The sequence below is a fragment of the Aphanomyces invadans genome, assembly GCF_000520115.1.
Source record: "Aphanomyces invadans strain NJM9701 unplaced genomic scaffold supercont1.5, whole genome shotgun sequence".
NCBI lineage: Eukaryota > Oomycota > Saprolegniomycetes > Saprolegniales > Verrucalvaceae > Aphanomyces > Aphanomyces invadans.
The window spans coordinates 986,458-1,003,456 of record NW_008580150.1 but is presented as its reverse complement, the minus strand read 5'-3'; the positions used below and the strand labels follow the sequence as shown (position 1 = coordinate 1,003,456).

At 53.2% G+C, this 16,999-nt stretch overlaps 3 protein-coding genes across 5 annotated transcripts; all 3 read left to right on the top strand.

Annotated features, from left to right (window-relative positions):
- The first annotated feature begins 328 nt into the window (after positions 1–328).
- Positions 329–5,138, top strand: H310_03348. 2 transcript variants are annotated; one of them, XM_008867167.1, is made up of 2 exons: positions 329–3,568; positions 3,617–5,138. In XM_008867167.1, the coding sequence occupies exons 1-2, from the start codon at positions 377–379 to the stop codon at positions 4,916–4,918; spliced, it is 4,494 nt and encodes a 1,497-aa protein (XP_008865389.1). In that variant the 5' UTR covers positions 329–376; the 3' UTR covers positions 4,919–5,138. The 2 variants fall into 2 exon arrangements, with proteins under 2 accessions (XP_008865389.1, XP_008865388.1); XM_008867166.1 differs by having other exon boundaries at positions 329–5,138.
- On the top strand, positions 5,139–6,407 carry H310_03347. Of its 2 annotated transcripts, XM_008867165.1 has the most exons (4): positions 5,139–5,711; positions 5,769–5,845; positions 5,900–6,004; positions 6,069–6,407. In XM_008867165.1, the coding sequence occupies exons 1-4, from the start codon at positions 5,195–5,197 to the stop codon at positions 6,117–6,119; spliced, it is 750 nt and encodes a 249-aa protein (XP_008865387.1). In that variant the 5' UTR covers positions 5,139–5,194; the 3' UTR covers positions 6,120–6,407. The 2 variants fall into 2 exon arrangements, with proteins under 2 accessions (XP_008865387.1, XP_008865386.1); XM_008867164.1 differs by having other exon boundaries at positions 5,139–5,845.
- A 207-nt stretch (positions 6,408–6,614) lies between these two features.
- H310_03346 (hypothetical protein) lies at positions 6,615–12,707 on the top strand. The gene is made up of 9 exons (XM_008867163.1): positions 6,615–6,844; positions 6,904–8,416; positions 8,555–8,890; positions 8,959–9,533; positions 9,593–9,938; positions 9,996–10,289; positions 10,339–10,749; positions 10,839–11,104; positions 11,165–12,707. Exons 1-9 carry the CDS (start codon positions 6,662–6,664, stop codon positions 12,602–12,604), a joined length of 5,364 nt encoding a protein of 1,787 aa, XP_008865385.1. The 5' UTR covers positions 6,615–6,661; the 3' UTR covers positions 12,605–12,707.
- Positions 12,708–16,999: the final 4,292 nt, after the last annotated feature.

Here is a 16,999-nt window from a genome sequence, read left to right as displayed (position 1 = left end):
GTATGCACTCGACAGTACTTTTTTGATCTGAAGTCACGGCGTCCTCGTGCGATCGGGATAAATCGTTCAATCACTTTCGGAAGATGCGATGTGTCGGGGGTGACAGGGGCGGGTCACAGCTGGAAACGTAAGATGAACGCGGCTACGGATGTCGAGAAGCAATGGAGTTGGCGATTGTGAAGGTCAACGCATAACCTGTTGTGCCATCAGCACTTGATGGATGGATGAGGTCAACGAACTGAGGAATTTCGCATTTTTATCTGCTTTTCGTACCGTTTTCGACAACGTTTGATAAACGTTATTCAATAATGTGCGGAGGAGCGCTAAGTGCGATTTTCACCGAGGCGACGTCACCCTACCTCGCCGCCTCAGGACGATGAAGTCGGCGTTCGGGATGAAGAACGTCAAGAAGGAAAACCTAGAGAAGGGCCTCGCAGACATGAAGGAAATCGGAATCGGAGGTTTGAGCAAAGGCTTGAACTTTCTACGGACGGCGTCCCAGACTGCGATGGCGCCGAGCGACGAGGAAAAACCTGCAGTTGCACCAACGTCATCTGCTCGTGCAAGCTCGTTTAACGGTAGCAGCGGTGTTGAAAAGCCCAAGATGTCGTACGATGAGCTATTGAATCTCAGTATGAAGTTGACCAAGCAGAACAAAGCCTACAAGGCGCAGCTGACCCAAGCCTCAGACAAGTTGTTCCAAGCCGGGGAGATCGAGGCAAATTATGCGTCACTCGTCCAGTTCGTATCCGAAGACGTTGGAGTGGACCTTGTTTACACGGAACTCAAGGTGCCGCCGATGACTTCCGACGAAGATGGAGCAGGGAGCGACAGTACGAGTTGTCCGGTTGAGAAACTTTTGGACGCGAACGCCATGCGGCAGCTATATCATGCCCGAGACAGCGCGCGTGAACTACAGGTGCGGGACATGGAAGATAAGTACGCCCAGGAAATCATCGAACTGCGAGCGGAAGTGGCCAAATTGTCCGAGAAAGGTGGCGGCGATTTGATCAACTTGGATTCTCCGGTTCACAAAACTTCGACAGCCCCCGATTCTGCAGTAGAACCTCTCCTGCATGAATTAGAGACCCTACGTACTGCGCTCGATGCAGAACGCGCGACAGTCGCTGAGTCCGAACGAGCTCAACAGTTGTTGAAGTCCCAACTCGCAGAAATCCAAGGTCTGCTCATGACCACAACGACCAGCATGAACGCCCACGCCTCGGACATGGCTGCCCAAAAGGCGGCGCTTCAGAGCAAGGACGACATCATCGCCGGTCTCAAGCACGAATTGGCGCAACAGCAACAAATCATTCTGAAGCTGCAAGATAAAACGAGGGAGTTGGGTTCGATGAGCCAACGTGTGCAGTTGTTAGAGCAGGAAAATGCTGCGCATGTCAAGGACATCCACCAAATGCAAGCGACCATAGCTACCCATGCCAGCGACGTCGAGGCGTGGGAAGCCAAGGAAGCGGCAGACCGAGCGGTCAAAGCCGCGTTGGATGCATATGCAGTTGAAATTTCCATGTTGCGAGCGACGGCTGATGCGCAAGCAATACAGCTTTCCCAGGCGCAAAGTGCTTTAGCTGAGCACCAGACCACCCTTGCAGCAGCTCACGAATCACGACTGGCCCAAGAAGCCCACGATCAAGCGCTTTTACTCGAGCGGCAAAATGCACTAGACGCCATCCAAGCCCAGCTTCATGTCGTGGAAGCGACTGCTTCGAACTTGCGAACCGAGCGCGAGGCCGGTTTGAGCGAGATCAAGTCTTTGGAGTATAAAGTTCGGGAATTGACTGCGGCCATCGAGTCGAAGGAACGACAAGTGGTGGACCTCGAAACTTCTGTGCAGCGCCAGACTGCGGCGCTGGCGGAAGCTTTAGCTAAAGCGGAGGACGTATCGATGCAATGGCAGAGTGAAGTTGCAAGTTTGCGCCACCAAGTGCATCAAGTCAACGTGGTGTTGTCACAGCGCCAAGATGACTTAGACAGTGTCAAGAGCCAACTGGTTGCGGCGCAGCAAGCCGTGGCGGCGGACGCGAGTGAGAAGGTGGCCATGCTGCAGCAAGAAGTGACTCTCGAGCAAAAAAAAGTGGAAGAAATCACCGCGGCACTCCATGCCAAGGACACCCAAGTGAGCGAATTAGAAGCGCGGCTCGGTGACCTCGAACGTGTCCATATTCACGTAAATGAGGCGCTGCGACAAGCCGAGGTGGAGAAAGCAGAGGCGGCCGCGCGCTTGACCGATGTGATCACTGCGCATTCCTGTGAAACCGAACGTGTGATCAGCCTGCAAAAGTCACTCGAGCATCTTCAAGCGGACTTCGCTTCAGTTACAGCTGTAAAGATCGCCGTGGAGTCGGAACTGGGACAGCTGAAGGAAGCAGTCCAGTCGGATTTGGCGGCGCGCCAGCGAGATGTGGCTGTTTTGCAGGAGGCTGTGGTGGCTCACGAGCGGCAAGAAGCATCACTCCATCAAACCACTTCCGATGCGTTGGCCGCAAAAGCATCGATCGAAGCTCAAGTTGTACAGTTGGAAGAGGCAATGGCAGCTGCGATGGCTCGAGCCACACAAGCAGAGGAAGACAAAGTTGCTGAGGTAACTCGTCTCCAATGTGAGCTGGACGATGCGCGAGCCGGAGCTCTAGCGCTTGCCGAGACGAACAAAGCCAACGTCGACGCGCAAATCGAGTGTTTGCGACAAGACGCAGCTGCAGAGCGCAAACGGGTGGTGGCATTGCAAGCTCAACTTGACGCGGAGGCGCAAGAACGCGAACTTGAACGCGCAAAGCATGCTGCTCAAGTCGAAGAAAGCCAGAAGCACTTGGTGCAAAGCCGGGACGAGTTGATTCAAGTACAAGCGCAGCTGGGAGTGGCGACGACCACAATTCAGGCATACGCTGCTGACCTTGAGGCTCACGCAGAAACGATCAAAGAAAAGGAGGCGCGTTTGCTTGCACTGCAGGAAAATCTGGATGCCCAAAACGCTCGACTGGCCGACTGCCATCGAAAAGACGAAGAGGTATCGCAACTTCAAGCCAAGCTTCATTCAGTCGAACAGCAAGCCGCCGCTCATGTCGCTGCGATCGACGCATTGCAGCAGCAAGTGACCACACACCAGACAGACTTGGCGTCCGTGCAAGCAGCGGCCGAGACGGCAGCGACAATGAAGGCTTCGTTGGAAGGCGAATTGCAGGTTATGGAAACGTTGCGTGCCCAGATTGAAGCCAAGACTGCCGACCTGCACGATGCGCACGCGCAACTGCAAAGCTATCACAACGAGAGGTCGAAGGAACGAGAATCGTGGGAAAAGCAACTTCGGGAGGCTGAAGCGACTGCAGCCAAACTCCAAGCAGAGCTCGAGACAGCTCAGGCCCAACTGGCGGCGGCGCAATCGATGGCCGATACTTATGCTCAAGATATCAAAAACCAAGTGAATGCTGCCCGCGAGCGCGAAGACTACATGGCTACCCTCAAACAAGAATTGCATCTCGCACAGGCGACCTTAGGCCAGCGTTTACATCACGTCGAAGCGGAGGCGAGTGCACTGGCAGCTCAGTTGTCTGCTGTAAACGCCACAGCAACGAGTCTTCGAGCAGAGCTAACGACGGTACAGGCTGAACTGAAGTCTCGAACGACCGAGTTACGCGCAGCGAACGAAGCGACGGAAGCTGCCAGAGCCGCAAAAGCCAACGTTGAAGCGGAATTGCATGACACCCGACTGACGGCAACCAAGACGCTCGAGGCAGAAGTTGAACGGCTGACGTTGAAATGGAAAGAGATGGAGGCGGCGTGGACGGCGCAGAAGTCCGAAAACGGTCGTCTGGCGAAGGAAATGCACACGTTGCACAAGACGTGGTCGGAAAAGAACGCACTGGCGGCGCGGCTGCATGCTGAAAATGTTCTTTTAAGCGAAACCAGCGCCGGAATTACTGCTGAAGCGGCTCAATTACGACAGCAACTGACCGAGCACGCTGAAGCATTGCGGAAGTCGGAAGGCTTGGCCAAGGAAATGACCAATGTGGCGGCATCCCGAGCATCAGACGTAACTCGTGTGGAAACAGAGCTGGCAGAAGCCACGGCTTCACATGCACGATGGAAAGAAGACTGGCACGAGAAGCTCCGCCTTGTTGAGTTGACGGCGGCGGAACGGGAAGCCAAATTGAACCAAAAGTTTGCGATCGAACTGGAAAAACTCGAAGCTGACGGACGTGCCAAGTCCAAGTTGGCGAGACAAGTGGTGTTGGAGAAGGAAGAGTTGATTGCCAGCTTAACCGCGAAACTGGCTAAGCTGGAAGAAGACGTGCGGTCGGGGGATGCCGATCACAGGCGAATTTTCGAGTTGGCGTCGATGCAAGCGAATCGTGACGCGGCAGCACGGTCACGAGAGCAGGAGTTGGCCGAGGTCATGACAGCACTGGAGCAACTCCGAGCCGAAAACGTTCAGTTGACCAACGACAAAGTGGCGTTAGAGGAGGACATTGCACATCTCGTGCGTACCGAACGCCGGGAAGGCGTCAATATGGAATACTTGAAGAACGTCGTCGTGCAGTACATGAGCTTCCGACCTGGTTCGTCGCAGCAACTCAAGTTGATCCCAGTGCTGTCGACGTTGTTGCAATTCACTCCGGAAGATATGGACGAAGTTCATTCGAGCACGAAGCAAGCGTCCAGCTGGACGTCATGGAGCGAAAAGAAACCCGTGCGCAACATTACCGCGCCGCCTCCGATTGTGATTCCCCAAAGGAAAAAAGTCGGAAGCCCGCGGTCGTTGAACTCACCGAGCAAGTCCAGCAGCCCGCGCAGTAGTCCACGGGGAAGCCCGCGGTCCAAGACACGGCGAAGCATGTCGCCGCCGAAACAGCGCGCCATGACGGCGCAGGAGCCATTGGCTCATCATGACAGTATCGATCTGTAGACACAAGACGACGTGGATGCGCGAACGCCCCCATGAACGGCCATTCGATCGTCCAGTAGTAAGTTGGACAATACTGTTTGATTACTACAACTCGAGTCACTAATTAGTGACTTGTGTTGAAAAATCTAGTTATTGTATGGACAGGGATTGGATTTTCACTAGTAGGGTTGGTCTACTACAAAAAATCGAAAGTTTGAAAAAATCGCATACAAAGTTTCACATTCGATTCCATCCCATCCGTACATCGGTCCCCCGCACACACGGCAACGGACCAACATGGCGATCCTCAACCCGAAGAAGATGAAGGTAAACGAGATCAAAGATGAGCTTGCAAAACGGGGATTGAGCCAAACGGGTCTTAAGCCCGAGCTCATCCAGCGTCTTGAACTCGCTCTCGATGAAGAGGAGTTTGGCGGCTTGGATGTCCCAGAATCATCCCCAGTTTCCACTGCCGTTGCTGTCGTGGAGAATGAGGTTGCTCCCACCGTTGTCATGAAGAAAACCGACTCGATTCGAAGCCTTCTCAACGACGATACTCCTTCCGCGGAACCTGCTGCCACGGCGCTTGCGAAGGCTGCTGTTGGCAAGCCATCTGCGACTTCGACGGTGGCTCCTACTGCCAAACCTACTGTGAAAAAGACTGATGTGTCCCCGCCCAGCGCAACCATCGTGGCAAACACGCCCAAGGCGATCTCAGAGGAGGAGAAGAAACGTCGTCGCGCTGAAAAATTTGGCATTCCACTCTCAGAGGAACAGAAAATTTTGGAACGTGCTAAGCGCTTCCAGCTGCCGAGTATGAAGAGTGACGACTTTAGTGCTCTGCTCACGGACAACCCGGGGGTTCATGTAGACAAAGTTCTTGATGACGCGAAAAAGCAGGACCGGGCCAAGCGCTTTGGGCTTCCTGTTGCTTTGGACGCCAGTATGGTACGAGTTATTTCACCAAGAATCACACCGATGTTAACATGGCGATGCATTTAGCTGGAAGAGAAGAAAGCCGCGCGTGCAAGCCGGTTTGGAATGAATGCCGAAGCCGAGAAGAAGCTGAAACGCGCCATGCGATTCAACTTGGAAACGCCAGAGACGGTCCGAGTCCTCCCGCCTCCACTGTCTCCGGTAATCTGACCTGTGCATTGTCTCGATGATGTAGGTGGATGCAAAAAAGAAGCAACGCCTGGAGCGATTTGGTCTGTCGAAGTAATTACGTTAATGCACAGCGACTCCCTCCACTCCGTCGTGGCGATGAAATGGATGCGCACAATATCATGGCATTCCCTGGTAAACGCTCACCAAGTGCGTGCGAAGAATATGTCTCGCCCGCGGATCAAAAACGTCGCTCAAGGTTGCACGGTCCAGCGTCCATGGGCATTCACGCGACCGTTGCTGTTGGTGAAAATGGAAGGGCGGAACACTCCGAAAAATCCCTCCTTGGTGCCACTTGCGCGGCAGCGCTCATATAACATGCGAATAAAGTCCTGCTTTGTCGTAATGCATGTTGGCTATTGCGCCGCAGCCGCACCGATCATCGCATCCACTTCGTGGACGACCATCGCGACGGTTCGGTGGCGACCCTTGGGTGAGCGGACGTGATGTCTACCTTTGAAACTTCATATGTGGTTGCAGTGTCCAAAGTCATTGAAAATACGATCTCGAAGGGTATTTATTTATCCAGGTTCAGGTGTTTTTCGAAAGGTCACAAGACTTGGTTTTGTGAGGAACAGCGAGGGAGCGAACGGGCGCACCATGCAGCTGCGGCATCTCTCGACAGTACTCCCGCCCACGGAGGGCATGTGCAAGGTTACTGCCATTGCGTGGTCTCCAAACAATCGCCGCCTTGCAGTCGTGACCGTGGAGCGTGTCGTCCACATGTTTGACGCGTCAACCGGGGAACGAAAAGACAAATTCTCGACCAAACCAGCGGAAAAGGTACCCCATCATCCACAAGAACCAGCGATTTTCTCAGCAAGCGATGTGCTCCACCGTAGGGTGACAAGAACTACGTAGTCAAGGCGCTCGCGTTCTCGCCAGACTCGTCCAAGTTGGCCGTTGCACAAAGCGACAACATTGTGTTCATTTACAAGCTTGGCCTCGAATGGGGCGACAAAAAGTCGATCTGCAACAAGTTTTTGCAAACAGCGAGCGTCACGAGTATGGTATGGCCCACATCGCATCCGAACGAAATCGTATTTGGGCTGAGCGACGGAAAAGTCAAACTCGGCCAGTTGCGCAGCAACAAGCCTGCCACGTTGTATGCGACGGGGTCGTACGTGAGCACGCTATGCACGAACGTCGAGGGAACAGCGATTTTGTCGTCGCACTACGACCAGAGTATTTACCGGTTCATCTTCGATGACGTGAACGGCGGATCGACGCAGACCAAGATCGCGATCCATTCGTGCGTCCCGTACGCGCTGTCGTGGGGCGAAGCGATCGTCGCGGCCGGGAACGACCGGAAAGTCACGTTCTACGACAAGGACGGTGGGATGGTGCGATCCTTTGACTACGCGTCCGAGGACAAGTGCGGCGAATTCACGACATCCGTTTTCAATCCGACGGGCGACAGTTGCGTTGTCGGCAACTTCAACTCCTTCTATGTATTCAACTACCTCGTCAAGACCGATTCGTGGGAAGCTGTCGGCGTCAAGACGGTCGAAAACCTCTACTCGGTCACGAGTTTGGGGTGGAAGTTCGACGGATCGCGCCTTGCGGTGGGCTCGGTCTGCGGCGCGCTCGACTTGTACGACGCGTGCGTGCGGCGCTATCGGTACAAAGGCAAGTTTGAGTTCACCTACGTGAGCCTTAGCCAAGTGATTGTGAAGCGTATCGCGACGGGGGCCCGTGTCATTGTTCGATCGTCTTTCGGGTGTGAAATCACCAAGATCAACGTGTTCCAAGATCGGTTTCTCATTGCCAACACGAGCAGCACGCTGCTCGTTGGCGACCTCGACACGGCGAAACTGAGCGAAGTCCAGTGGCAGTCGTTGGGGTCGGAGAAGTACATGTTTGAGAACCCGACCGTGTGCATCATCTACCAAGCGGGCGAGCTGTCTCTGATCGAGTACGGACAGAGCGAGATCCTTGGCAGTGTGCGCACGGAGCACTTGAACTTGCACTTACTCAGCGTCCGCATCAACGAGCGTCCTGTCCTCACGGACGGAAAGCCCATGGAAGATAACAAGAAGATGGCGTTCCTGCTCGACTTGCAAACGATCTCGGTCAAGGACATGCACAACCACACGTCGACCACCATCAATCATGACTCACGGGTCGACTGGCTCGAGCTCAACGCGCACGCAAACTTGCTCCTCTTCCGCGACAAGCGCCGCCAACTGCACCTCTTTGACATGGACACCCAGACACGCAGTACCCTGCTCAACTATTGCAACTACGTCCAGTGGGTGCCCGACTCGGACGTGGTTGTGGCCCAGAATCGGACGAGCTTGTACGTGTGGTACAACATTCGCAGCCCGGACAAGGCCACGATTTATCAAATTAAAGGTGGGTGGAGCTCCATGTTATAGCCCATGCATTCCCGCGCGGATCAAGGCGGAGAACGATTTGTTCCATGGGCGCTTCCTACCTTGGAGAAGAAATCTCGTTGTAACTGAGCGCACGATTCACTTGGTGACATGATAGGGGATGTCGAGCAAATTGAAAGAGGCAATAATCGCACCGAGGTAATCGTGGATGAAGGCATGAACACGGCGAGCTACCAGCTGGACGAGTCGCTCATTAACTTTGGGACGGCCATCGACGACATGCAACTCTTACGTGCCATGAGCATCTTGGAGCCGCTTGAACTGACGCCAGAGACAGAAGCGATGTGGATGCAATTGAGTGCCGAAGCATTGAAATGCAACGACCATCGCATTGCCGAGAGATGCGTGGCGGCGCTGGGCGACGTGTGCCGGTGCCGGTACCTGCGCAAGGTGAACAAAGTCGACTGGATGGAGAAGGGTCGAATGGGCGAAGGTAGGGCGATTGAATCTCTGAGGAAGAAGTCCGATGTAGACATTGATAATGAGTTGGGCCGTGAGCAGGAATGGTCCATTGGAAGGTTCGGTCCAAGCTTGCGCAACTCAAGAACGACTACCGCAGTGCCGAGCATATTCTCCTGAGTCAAGGTCAGGTGGATGAAGCAATTGAAATGTATCAAATCCTGCACAAGTGGGAAGACGCGATTCGCGTTGCGGAGGCCAAGAACCACAGCGCGATCGACACCATGAAGCGCCAGTACGCCGAGTACCTGCTCAGTTCTCGTCAGGAAGAAAAAGCTGCCGTGCTCAAGGTCAAGGAAGGCGACTTCCCTGCCGCCGTTCACTTGTACCTCAAGGGCGGGTTACCTGCGAAAGCGGCGCAACTATTGAACGAGCGCAACCTTGGCCGCGATCACAAGGGGCTCATGGAAAGCGTCGCCGATGCGTTGTACACGGCGGGCATGTTCGAAAAAGCCGGTGACCAGTTCGAAAAGATGGATCAAGAAGATCGGGCGTTGGCAGCGTTCATCAAGGCAAATGCGTACCGCAAGGCGGTCGAACTCAGCCGCCGCGTGTTCCCAGATCGTGTCATGAAGCTCGAAGAAAGCTGGGGCGACTACCTCGTATCGCAGAAACAAGTACGTGAACATGAGCTATGGACCAGGATGGAGCATTTAAGGGTGGTGTGCTCCGATAGATGGACATGGCTATCAACCATTACATCGAAGGCAACGTCCCGACCAAAGCTGTGGAGGCGGCGCTTAATTCGCGCCAGTGGGCCAAAGCTGGCCAAATGGTCGAAACTCTTGACGATGACATTGCTCTGCCGTACTACCGCCGCCTTGCGCGACATTACCAAGATGCCCAACAGTACGAACAGGCGGAACGGTGCTTTATCAAGGCGGACGCAGCAAAGGACGCAGTCGAAATGTACACGCGCGCAAACAAGTGGGATGCAGCGTATCAGGTGGCACTGAACCACATGGACAAGTACGAGACGGAGCGGTTGTATGTCGAGCAAGCGCACCGCATGGAGCGTCAAGGTACGTCTTCAGCACACTCGGCGTAACAGGGAGAAGTCACTCTCGCGTGTTGCATAGGCAAGTTAAAAGAGGCCGAGAAGCTGTTTTTGACCGTGAACGAGCCCGACTTAGCCATCAACATGTACAAGAACCACAAGAATTACGAGCAAATGATTCGACTTGTGACCAAGTATCGCAAGGATTTACTCAAGGACACGCACTTGTACCTGGCGCAGCAGCTCGAACACGAAGGAAATTTCAAAGAGGCCGAACATCACTTTGCCGAAGCGGGCGAGTGGCAAGCTGCAGTCAACATGTATCGTACAAACGACATGTGGGACGAAGCGATACGTGTGGCCAAGTACCATGGCGGTACGTCGTGTGGCAAGTTGGGAGCATCTCGATTTAACGCCCCTTGTAGGCATCAACGCATCGAAGCGCGTGGCGTATGCATGGGCCATGAGTTTGGGTGGCGAGGCGGGGTCGAAGCTGCTGACGCGACTGGGTTTGATTGAACCTGCCATCGATTACGCGATCGAGAGCGGCGCGTTCGAACACGCGTTTGAGCTCGCGCGGAACTGCGCCCCCAAGAAAGTGCCCGAAGTCCATTTAAAACATGCCCTCTTCTTGGAAGACGAAGAGCGGTTCAAGGAGGCCGAAGAAGAGTTTGTCAAGGCCGTCAAGCCCCGCGAAGCCGTCGACATGTACATCCACCAGCAGGATTGGCAAAACGCCATGCGTGTGGCGGAGACGAACGATCCCGCCAGCGTCTCCGATGTGTTCATTGCGCAAGCTCGTCTGTGGGTTGAACGAAAGGAATTTGCGCGTGCTGGTATATCCATTGTGATTCGTCTGATGCACGCGGTGCTACGGAAGTGCAGACAGCTCCTTCCCAGGGCAGTACTCACGATACTTGTGTAGAGGGCTTCTTCTTGAACGCTGGCAAGCCCGAGCTTGCCCTTGCGGCGTACACTGAAGCACTCATGTGGAACGACGCAATGCGACTCGCGAAGCGGCACTTGCCGCATAAGTTGAGCGAAGTCAACATGGCTCACCAACGCGCAATCTTTTCCGGTGGGCCCAAATCCAAAGAAGAGTTGCTCGAAGCGTGTGAGATTTGGGTGTCGTGCCAGCAGTACGTGCAAGCCATCGACGCTTACTTGTCCATCACGAACGAGCAGCTGGATGTACGACCAAGCGATGAACAAACCACACAGACTTCGTGTATTGACTGCCGTGGCTCGTAGAACCCGACGGGACTCGAAGAAATTTGGGGACTCGCCGTCGAGCTCGCGTCCAAGCACGACCGCGGCCGGTACAAGTCGGTCGTTGAGGAAGTTGCGTCCCGGTTGCTGTCGATGTCCATGTTCGATGCGGCTGCCAATTATTTCAAGTCCATTGACAAGATGAGCGAAGCGCTGGATTGCTACCTCCGGACAAACAACTGGGTCGATGCGCAAAAGATGTGCGAGCAGCATGCCCCAGAGTTGTTGCCTCGACTGGAGCGCGCGCAACAGGCGTCGGCATTTGGATCGTCGAGTGACGCAAAGAAGGAAGACAAACTATCGAGCATGGGGACGTCCTCGAGCAGCATAACGAGCGACCGCGATGACGATGCGAAGGGTGCTAAGGGGAGCGACCACCACCGCAGCGAGAAAGCGACGAGTGGAAGCAGTTCGTCATCGTCCGAGGCCAAGGAGAACGGGAATGCCCTCGAAGTCTGGATGCAGCGTGGTGAGTGGGACAAAGTCCTCACGTCCGCCGCCAAGCACGGCCCAAAGTCGCTGGCCAAATACCTCGTTGTAAGGTGCACGCGCCTTGTGGAGCACGACGACCCGGACACGGCTGTGAACACGATCAACCAGTACGGAATTCCCCTGGAAGCAGACGCGCTCGAAATGGTCCAAGTTGTCGTGAAGAAGAGCCTTGGTTGCAAGGTCACTGTCGAGTCATCCCCAGAACATGCCACGGCCGTCGCGACAATCGTCAAGTGTCTCCGCAAATTGATCAAGGAGCTCAAGGCGGCCAAGGACATGGCGACTGTCGCGAAAATGGAGCAGTACTTGCTGATTGCGCATTATTGTTCATTCAAGTATGCGGCGCAGGCGGCGGGTCTCACGGACATTGCATGCAAGATCTCCATGTCGCTGCTACGATTCATCGGGACGTTGCCCGCCGACAAGATGTTCTTCTTGGCCGGAGCAGCTTGTCGTGAAAAAAAGTGGCTCAGTCCAGCGTTTGTCTTCTTCAACCGGTACTTGGACTTGACGGAAGCCATCGATGATGGCACGACCAGCAACCTGGACAACTCGGACTTTTTGGGCACGGATATTCCATCGCCGCGCGATTTCAGCGTGCCGGAGGACCAGTATCTCCCGGAGGAAAGCGCCCGCGAAGAGATCCGAGACTGGGTATTGACCATCTCGATGGACCAGCAAGTGCAGGAGAAGCTGCCGGAGAAGCCGTGCCCCAACTGCCAAGCCTCCATCTACGAAGGCAACTTGCAGTGCGCTGAATGCAAGACCAAGTTCGAGTCGTGCATCATCACAGGGTTCCCTGTCGGTGCCAAGACGACGGTGCATTGTACCAATTGCAAGGTCATCGCGGACAGAGAGAGTTGGAACAAGTGGATCAAGCAGTTCGGGTCGTGCGGGTGGTGCTCCGCGCCGCAAAAGATGAGTTATTAGTGCAACCAGGTACAGTCAACCTGCCCCACCATCGACCACTTCTCGCCACGGCCATTGTGTGTCGTGCCTCCTAACGTCCATAACATGTACATGTGCATCTTCATTGGGCTCACGCGATGGCTGCGTCGCTCATTTTGCCGCGGGGAAAAGCTCAAATGCAGTGTTTTTGCATATTCTACAGTCCGTTGCAAAAGGTTAGGACAACCCACCTTTCGGCCGATACCTCGGTCAATTTTGCGAGTTTTTTTAGCACAAACATAGCAACATGATCGTAATAGCCTTCTGAATGCAGTTGACATGAATTGAGAGCAATTCACGGACGAATTGGGTCGGGATTGCATGACAATCAAAATGATCAGTGGTAAAACGATAGGACAGGTTGCTCGAATCCTAAAAATGCACAAATGATGCAATACAAGAACAAAAAGGATTGTATTAAGAATTAATGGGCTTTCCTGAGGACTTCAAAACACCAATGCAGCGGGATTTCATGCTTCGAACGAGCCCTTCGAGGTAGCAAGGTGACAAAGCGTTCCAATGAAACAAAATTGCTTCTTTTAACTCATGCGTTGAGTTGTATTGTTTCCCATTCGCACACACCTTCAGGACAAGGTATCCCCAGACATTCTAATGGGGTTGAGGTCTGGTGACAGTGCAGACCAGTCCAAGACCCTGATGTCGTTGTCGTCAAGAAACGCCTTTGATTCTTTCGACGCGTGAATCGAAGCATTGTCATGCTGAAAAACGAAGTTGTAGCCAAAATGCTCGTGAGCCGATAGAAACATGTAGTTGGACAGTGTATCGAAGTTGTAGCCAAAATGCTCGTGAGCCGATGGAAGCATGTAGTTGGACAGTGTATCGATGTAGTCGCCGGAATTCTGGCGCCCCTCGAGAAAGGCAAGCTCGCTCTTGCCGTCCGCCCGGATTGCGCCCCAGAACAACACAGAGCCCCCACCAATTTGTCGGCTAAATGCAGTCTTCTTTTCGCGCCCAACGCAGTGCCAATAGTACTTTAGGCCGTCGGGGCCATCCAGGTTCCACTTTTTCATTTGGAAAACAAAATTTCGGCCCACCCTTGCCACTCCAAGTCTACGTGCTTTTCGGCCCAACGACAACGGTTCTCCATGTGTGTTTCTGTGAGCTTGTGCTTTTTGTTCATCTTGATGTAGTCGAACTCTCTAGACGAGTTCATTAGCCTTGATATGGTCGTACGGTGGACGTGGAGTTCAAGGTCATGCTTAACTTTTGCGCAGCTTTTGGGATCTTTTGCCATGGCAAGAATAATTTGGCGCTCGTCTCTTTGGCTCAACTTTGAAGGGCGGCCTCCTCTGAAGCGTTGGCCGTACGGCATGGGGTCCGCAAGGTAGTTTTGCTCAGCGTGGCGGCTCCGTTTCACGAACTGGGCAGTCTGGTTCAGGCTGAGCCCAAACTCGACGCACACATCAATTTGGCCACGCTCGAACTCTGTGAGCTGAGACGAGCGTCCCATGCGGCTGTGTTGATCAGCTTCCGAGGCTGACACTTGTTAAGTGTAGAGTATGTTTTCGGCCACGTGGAGCCCTTGAAATCGATGATGGGCGGGAATTTTCAAATGTGTCCTATTGTTTTGCACATGTTCAAAACAAGTATTTTTGCATTTTCTTTTGAATCTGTATGCGGAATTCTACACAATTGGATTTGATACATTCCTGATTGTAGCACGAATAAAACGATACTTTCAGGAGCTTACAATTCCGAATAAATCATGAGTTCTGCAACGAAACGTGTTATGTCCTAACGTTTCGCATCAGACTGTACGCGTGTCGACAAAATTGACACGCGGAAACGATGACTTGCGCGTGGGGTGGGATGGCATGCACGTGTGACGGGATGACTAGGACGTTCATCAGGATAACTAACGCGTGTATTACAAACACAGACAAGCAGAGGCAAGTCTGAATGCGTAGAGTCCCAGGTTTTTGTGTGTGGTCTGGTTGAAGGGTCCCCATGGTACGACAGCAGTGCCGCCCGCGCCTGTGCCCCTCACAGAACCCGTCGAAACGAGTGGTCAGCAGACTCCCGCATTTAGAAGTCTATTTGGATGGATATCTGCGCTAATACTACAATGGACATTTTGGATCTGACATCAACGCCGTTGTGATAGGCAATGTGAATTGCCGTTGCAACTTTCTTGGTGTTCATAAGCATTTGTTCGATTTCGCCATTGACGGTGAACCGCACAAGCCATGCACTTCTCGAGGCAACAAAGCTGTCGACCTCGCCAACGTTTTTAAGTAACTCCTTCAGCGATTCGCCGTTGGACAGTGCTGCTGTAGTTCGAAACCTTTTGCAACACCTGTACCCGACTATTGAGAGATGGTGCTTTGTTGCTTGATTTACAAGCGATGTGAGTGTGAACTGGCGTTCTCAAGTCTCGGCCTTCAGGGCCTTAGACGCTTTGCTTGGGCGGCCAGAAGATTTTCGAATGGGCAATACCCGCAACCTCATCCGAATGTCGAACCCGTCATCGAGCAACATGCAGGCAACGGTATGCGAACACAACCACCCAGAACGCATGTAAGCCGCGCAGTCGCACATAAATTTGACGCGAATTGATTCGCACTATTCGTCATCACGATGTCATCATTGGGGCACTTGGGGGCACATACCTCCAATGCATTGAGCTGCGTGATCTTGCTGACAGCATCGCCCAGGTTGATCCTTTCGTCCACACGGACACAGTCCATGCAGATCATGTGCGACTCAATTTCAGTACCAATGCAGCTGAAACCGTTTAACCCGTCGAAGGACTCTAAAAATCTGGAATTTATTCGTGAGACAGGAGATATCAGTTATAGCACGTACGTAGACAATCGTTTTGGTGTGATTCTGCAACCCAAAAACGCTGACGAGTTGAACACAACGAGCCCACCAGCAAGAACTTTGTGGTGTACGGGTAGAGTTAAGAGCAGGGCTTAGTCGAGGGTGTCGGTATTAAACGGTGCAACACCCCATGGCTTCGACCCGCTTTCGAACGAAATCGCGTCGGCAACAAGAATTCGAGAAAGCGTATGACTCAGCACCACTGACGTCACAGCACGTAGCTCATTGGCGCAGATCTGCTTGATCCACTTGTGTTGACTTTCAAATGGGCTGTTCATGCGACGTCACACCAGCAACGCCAGAAGCTGTCACAAACCAGAAGTCCCATGGTGAGATCAAATATGTTTCGTGGAACTAATCGGCGAAATGGTCTTCGCCAAGGAGAACTTGCCATTCCAAGAGCACTATACGTACAATCTGCTGGAATTGCGGCCACGTATGTGCACACCACATCTTGTGGATGCCAGCCGTGACTTTGATGTAGTTGGCCGGGTCAACCAGATGGTATCGGTTGCGGTGTACTGTACGTTCCGCTTCACGTAGCACGATGTAAGTGTGGACTTCGGGCCACTTCCGTCGTGTGTTACCGCTATGTATGTGACGTGATCTATACAGCACACCTGCTCCCACATCAGCTAAGGACTCTTATGCAGTGCCCGAACCTTTGGAACGAGGGTAAATCCGAAGAACGAATGCAACGCAGAAGTTGTCGTAAGTCACGGCGCTTTCCTCAAGGGCAAAAAAATCGCTTGACGTATTGCATGTGTGCGCCGCTGCCCAGTCAGCAAGTCCGGCCAAGTTCTTTATTTCCTATCCATCGCCGCGCTTTCGGACTAGATGCTGCTTGTGATTTGTCAGTTGTCGCAACGTGGGAAGAAGCGCCAGGTAGGCTGAATTTTTTGCTTATCGTGTGTACAAATCCACCTATTTTAGTGAGGATTACATCGACTTGAATGCATACATGTCACCGCCGACATGCACGCCACATTTTGTGAACCACAACACCTTTTGTTAACCAAAATATTGACTTGACATACCACTAGTTTTTTTGGAGTGAGACCATGTCGAAGGCATTCATCGATCTCCAGCAGTAGTGTTGGGTGTATACCGTACTGGATAGCAACATCCAGGCTGTGCTGGATGTTGCTATCCAGCAGCTGCGATTCGGCGCCGAAGTGCACCATGATTTTGATTGAATTGGTAGCGGCAACGCACATGACAGTGCAAGTATATACGTACATATGATTGGTAGAGTCAGAATTGTAATTTCGAGTGTGCTTGTAGCGGAATGGCCTGTGGTGCAAAAACATCTTCGCCGCAACAACACATCCACGGTCGTCCAATGTGGCTTCCGGTCAGTAGGGATTTGGTTGCAGAAAATTTCGGGGGACGTGGGTGGTGATCTCGACGCGGACTCGCTGTCACTTGGTGGTTCTGTCGAGATGTCCCTACTTGACCACGACGCATACGAGCCTTCAGGGCTGCTAGGCTGATTCACACCACCCGCTCAACGTCGGCTCATGATAATTAATG

What these genes read in the sequence shown, in the direction of transcription:
- H310_03348 (XM_008867166.1), top strand. Translation starts at nt 377, where the DNA reads ATGAAGTCGGCGTTCGGGATGAAGAACGTCAAGAAGGAAAACCTAGAG.
- H310_03347 (XM_008867164.1), top strand. Translation starts at nt 5,195, where the DNA reads ATGGCGATCCTCAACCCGAAGAAGATGAAGGTAAACGAGATCAAAGAT. An exon ending in TTGCTTTGGACGCCAGTATG is followed by an intron (nt 5,846 to 5,899) that starts GTACGAGTTATT and finishes CGATGCATTTAG; the next exon opens with CTGGAAGAGAAGAAAGCCGC. An exon ending in ACTTGGAAACGCCAGAGACG is followed by an intron (nt 6,005 to 6,068) that starts GTCCGAGTCCTC and finishes TCGATGATGTAG; the next exon opens with GTGGATGCAAAAAAGAAGCA.
- H310_03346 (XM_008867163.1), top strand. Translation starts at nt 6,662, where the DNA reads ATGCAGCTGCGGCATCTCTCGACAGTACTCCCGCCCACGGAGGGCATG. An exon ending in AAAGGAATTTGCGCGTGCTG is followed by an intron (nt 10,750 to 10,838) that starts GTATATCCATTG and finishes ATACTTGTGTAG; the next exon opens with AGGGCTTCTTCTTGAACGCT. An exon ending in TCACGAACGAGCAGCTGGAT is followed by an intron (nt 11,105 to 11,164) that starts GTACGACCAAGC and finishes CGTGGCTCGTAG; the next exon opens with AACCCGACGGGACTCGAAGA.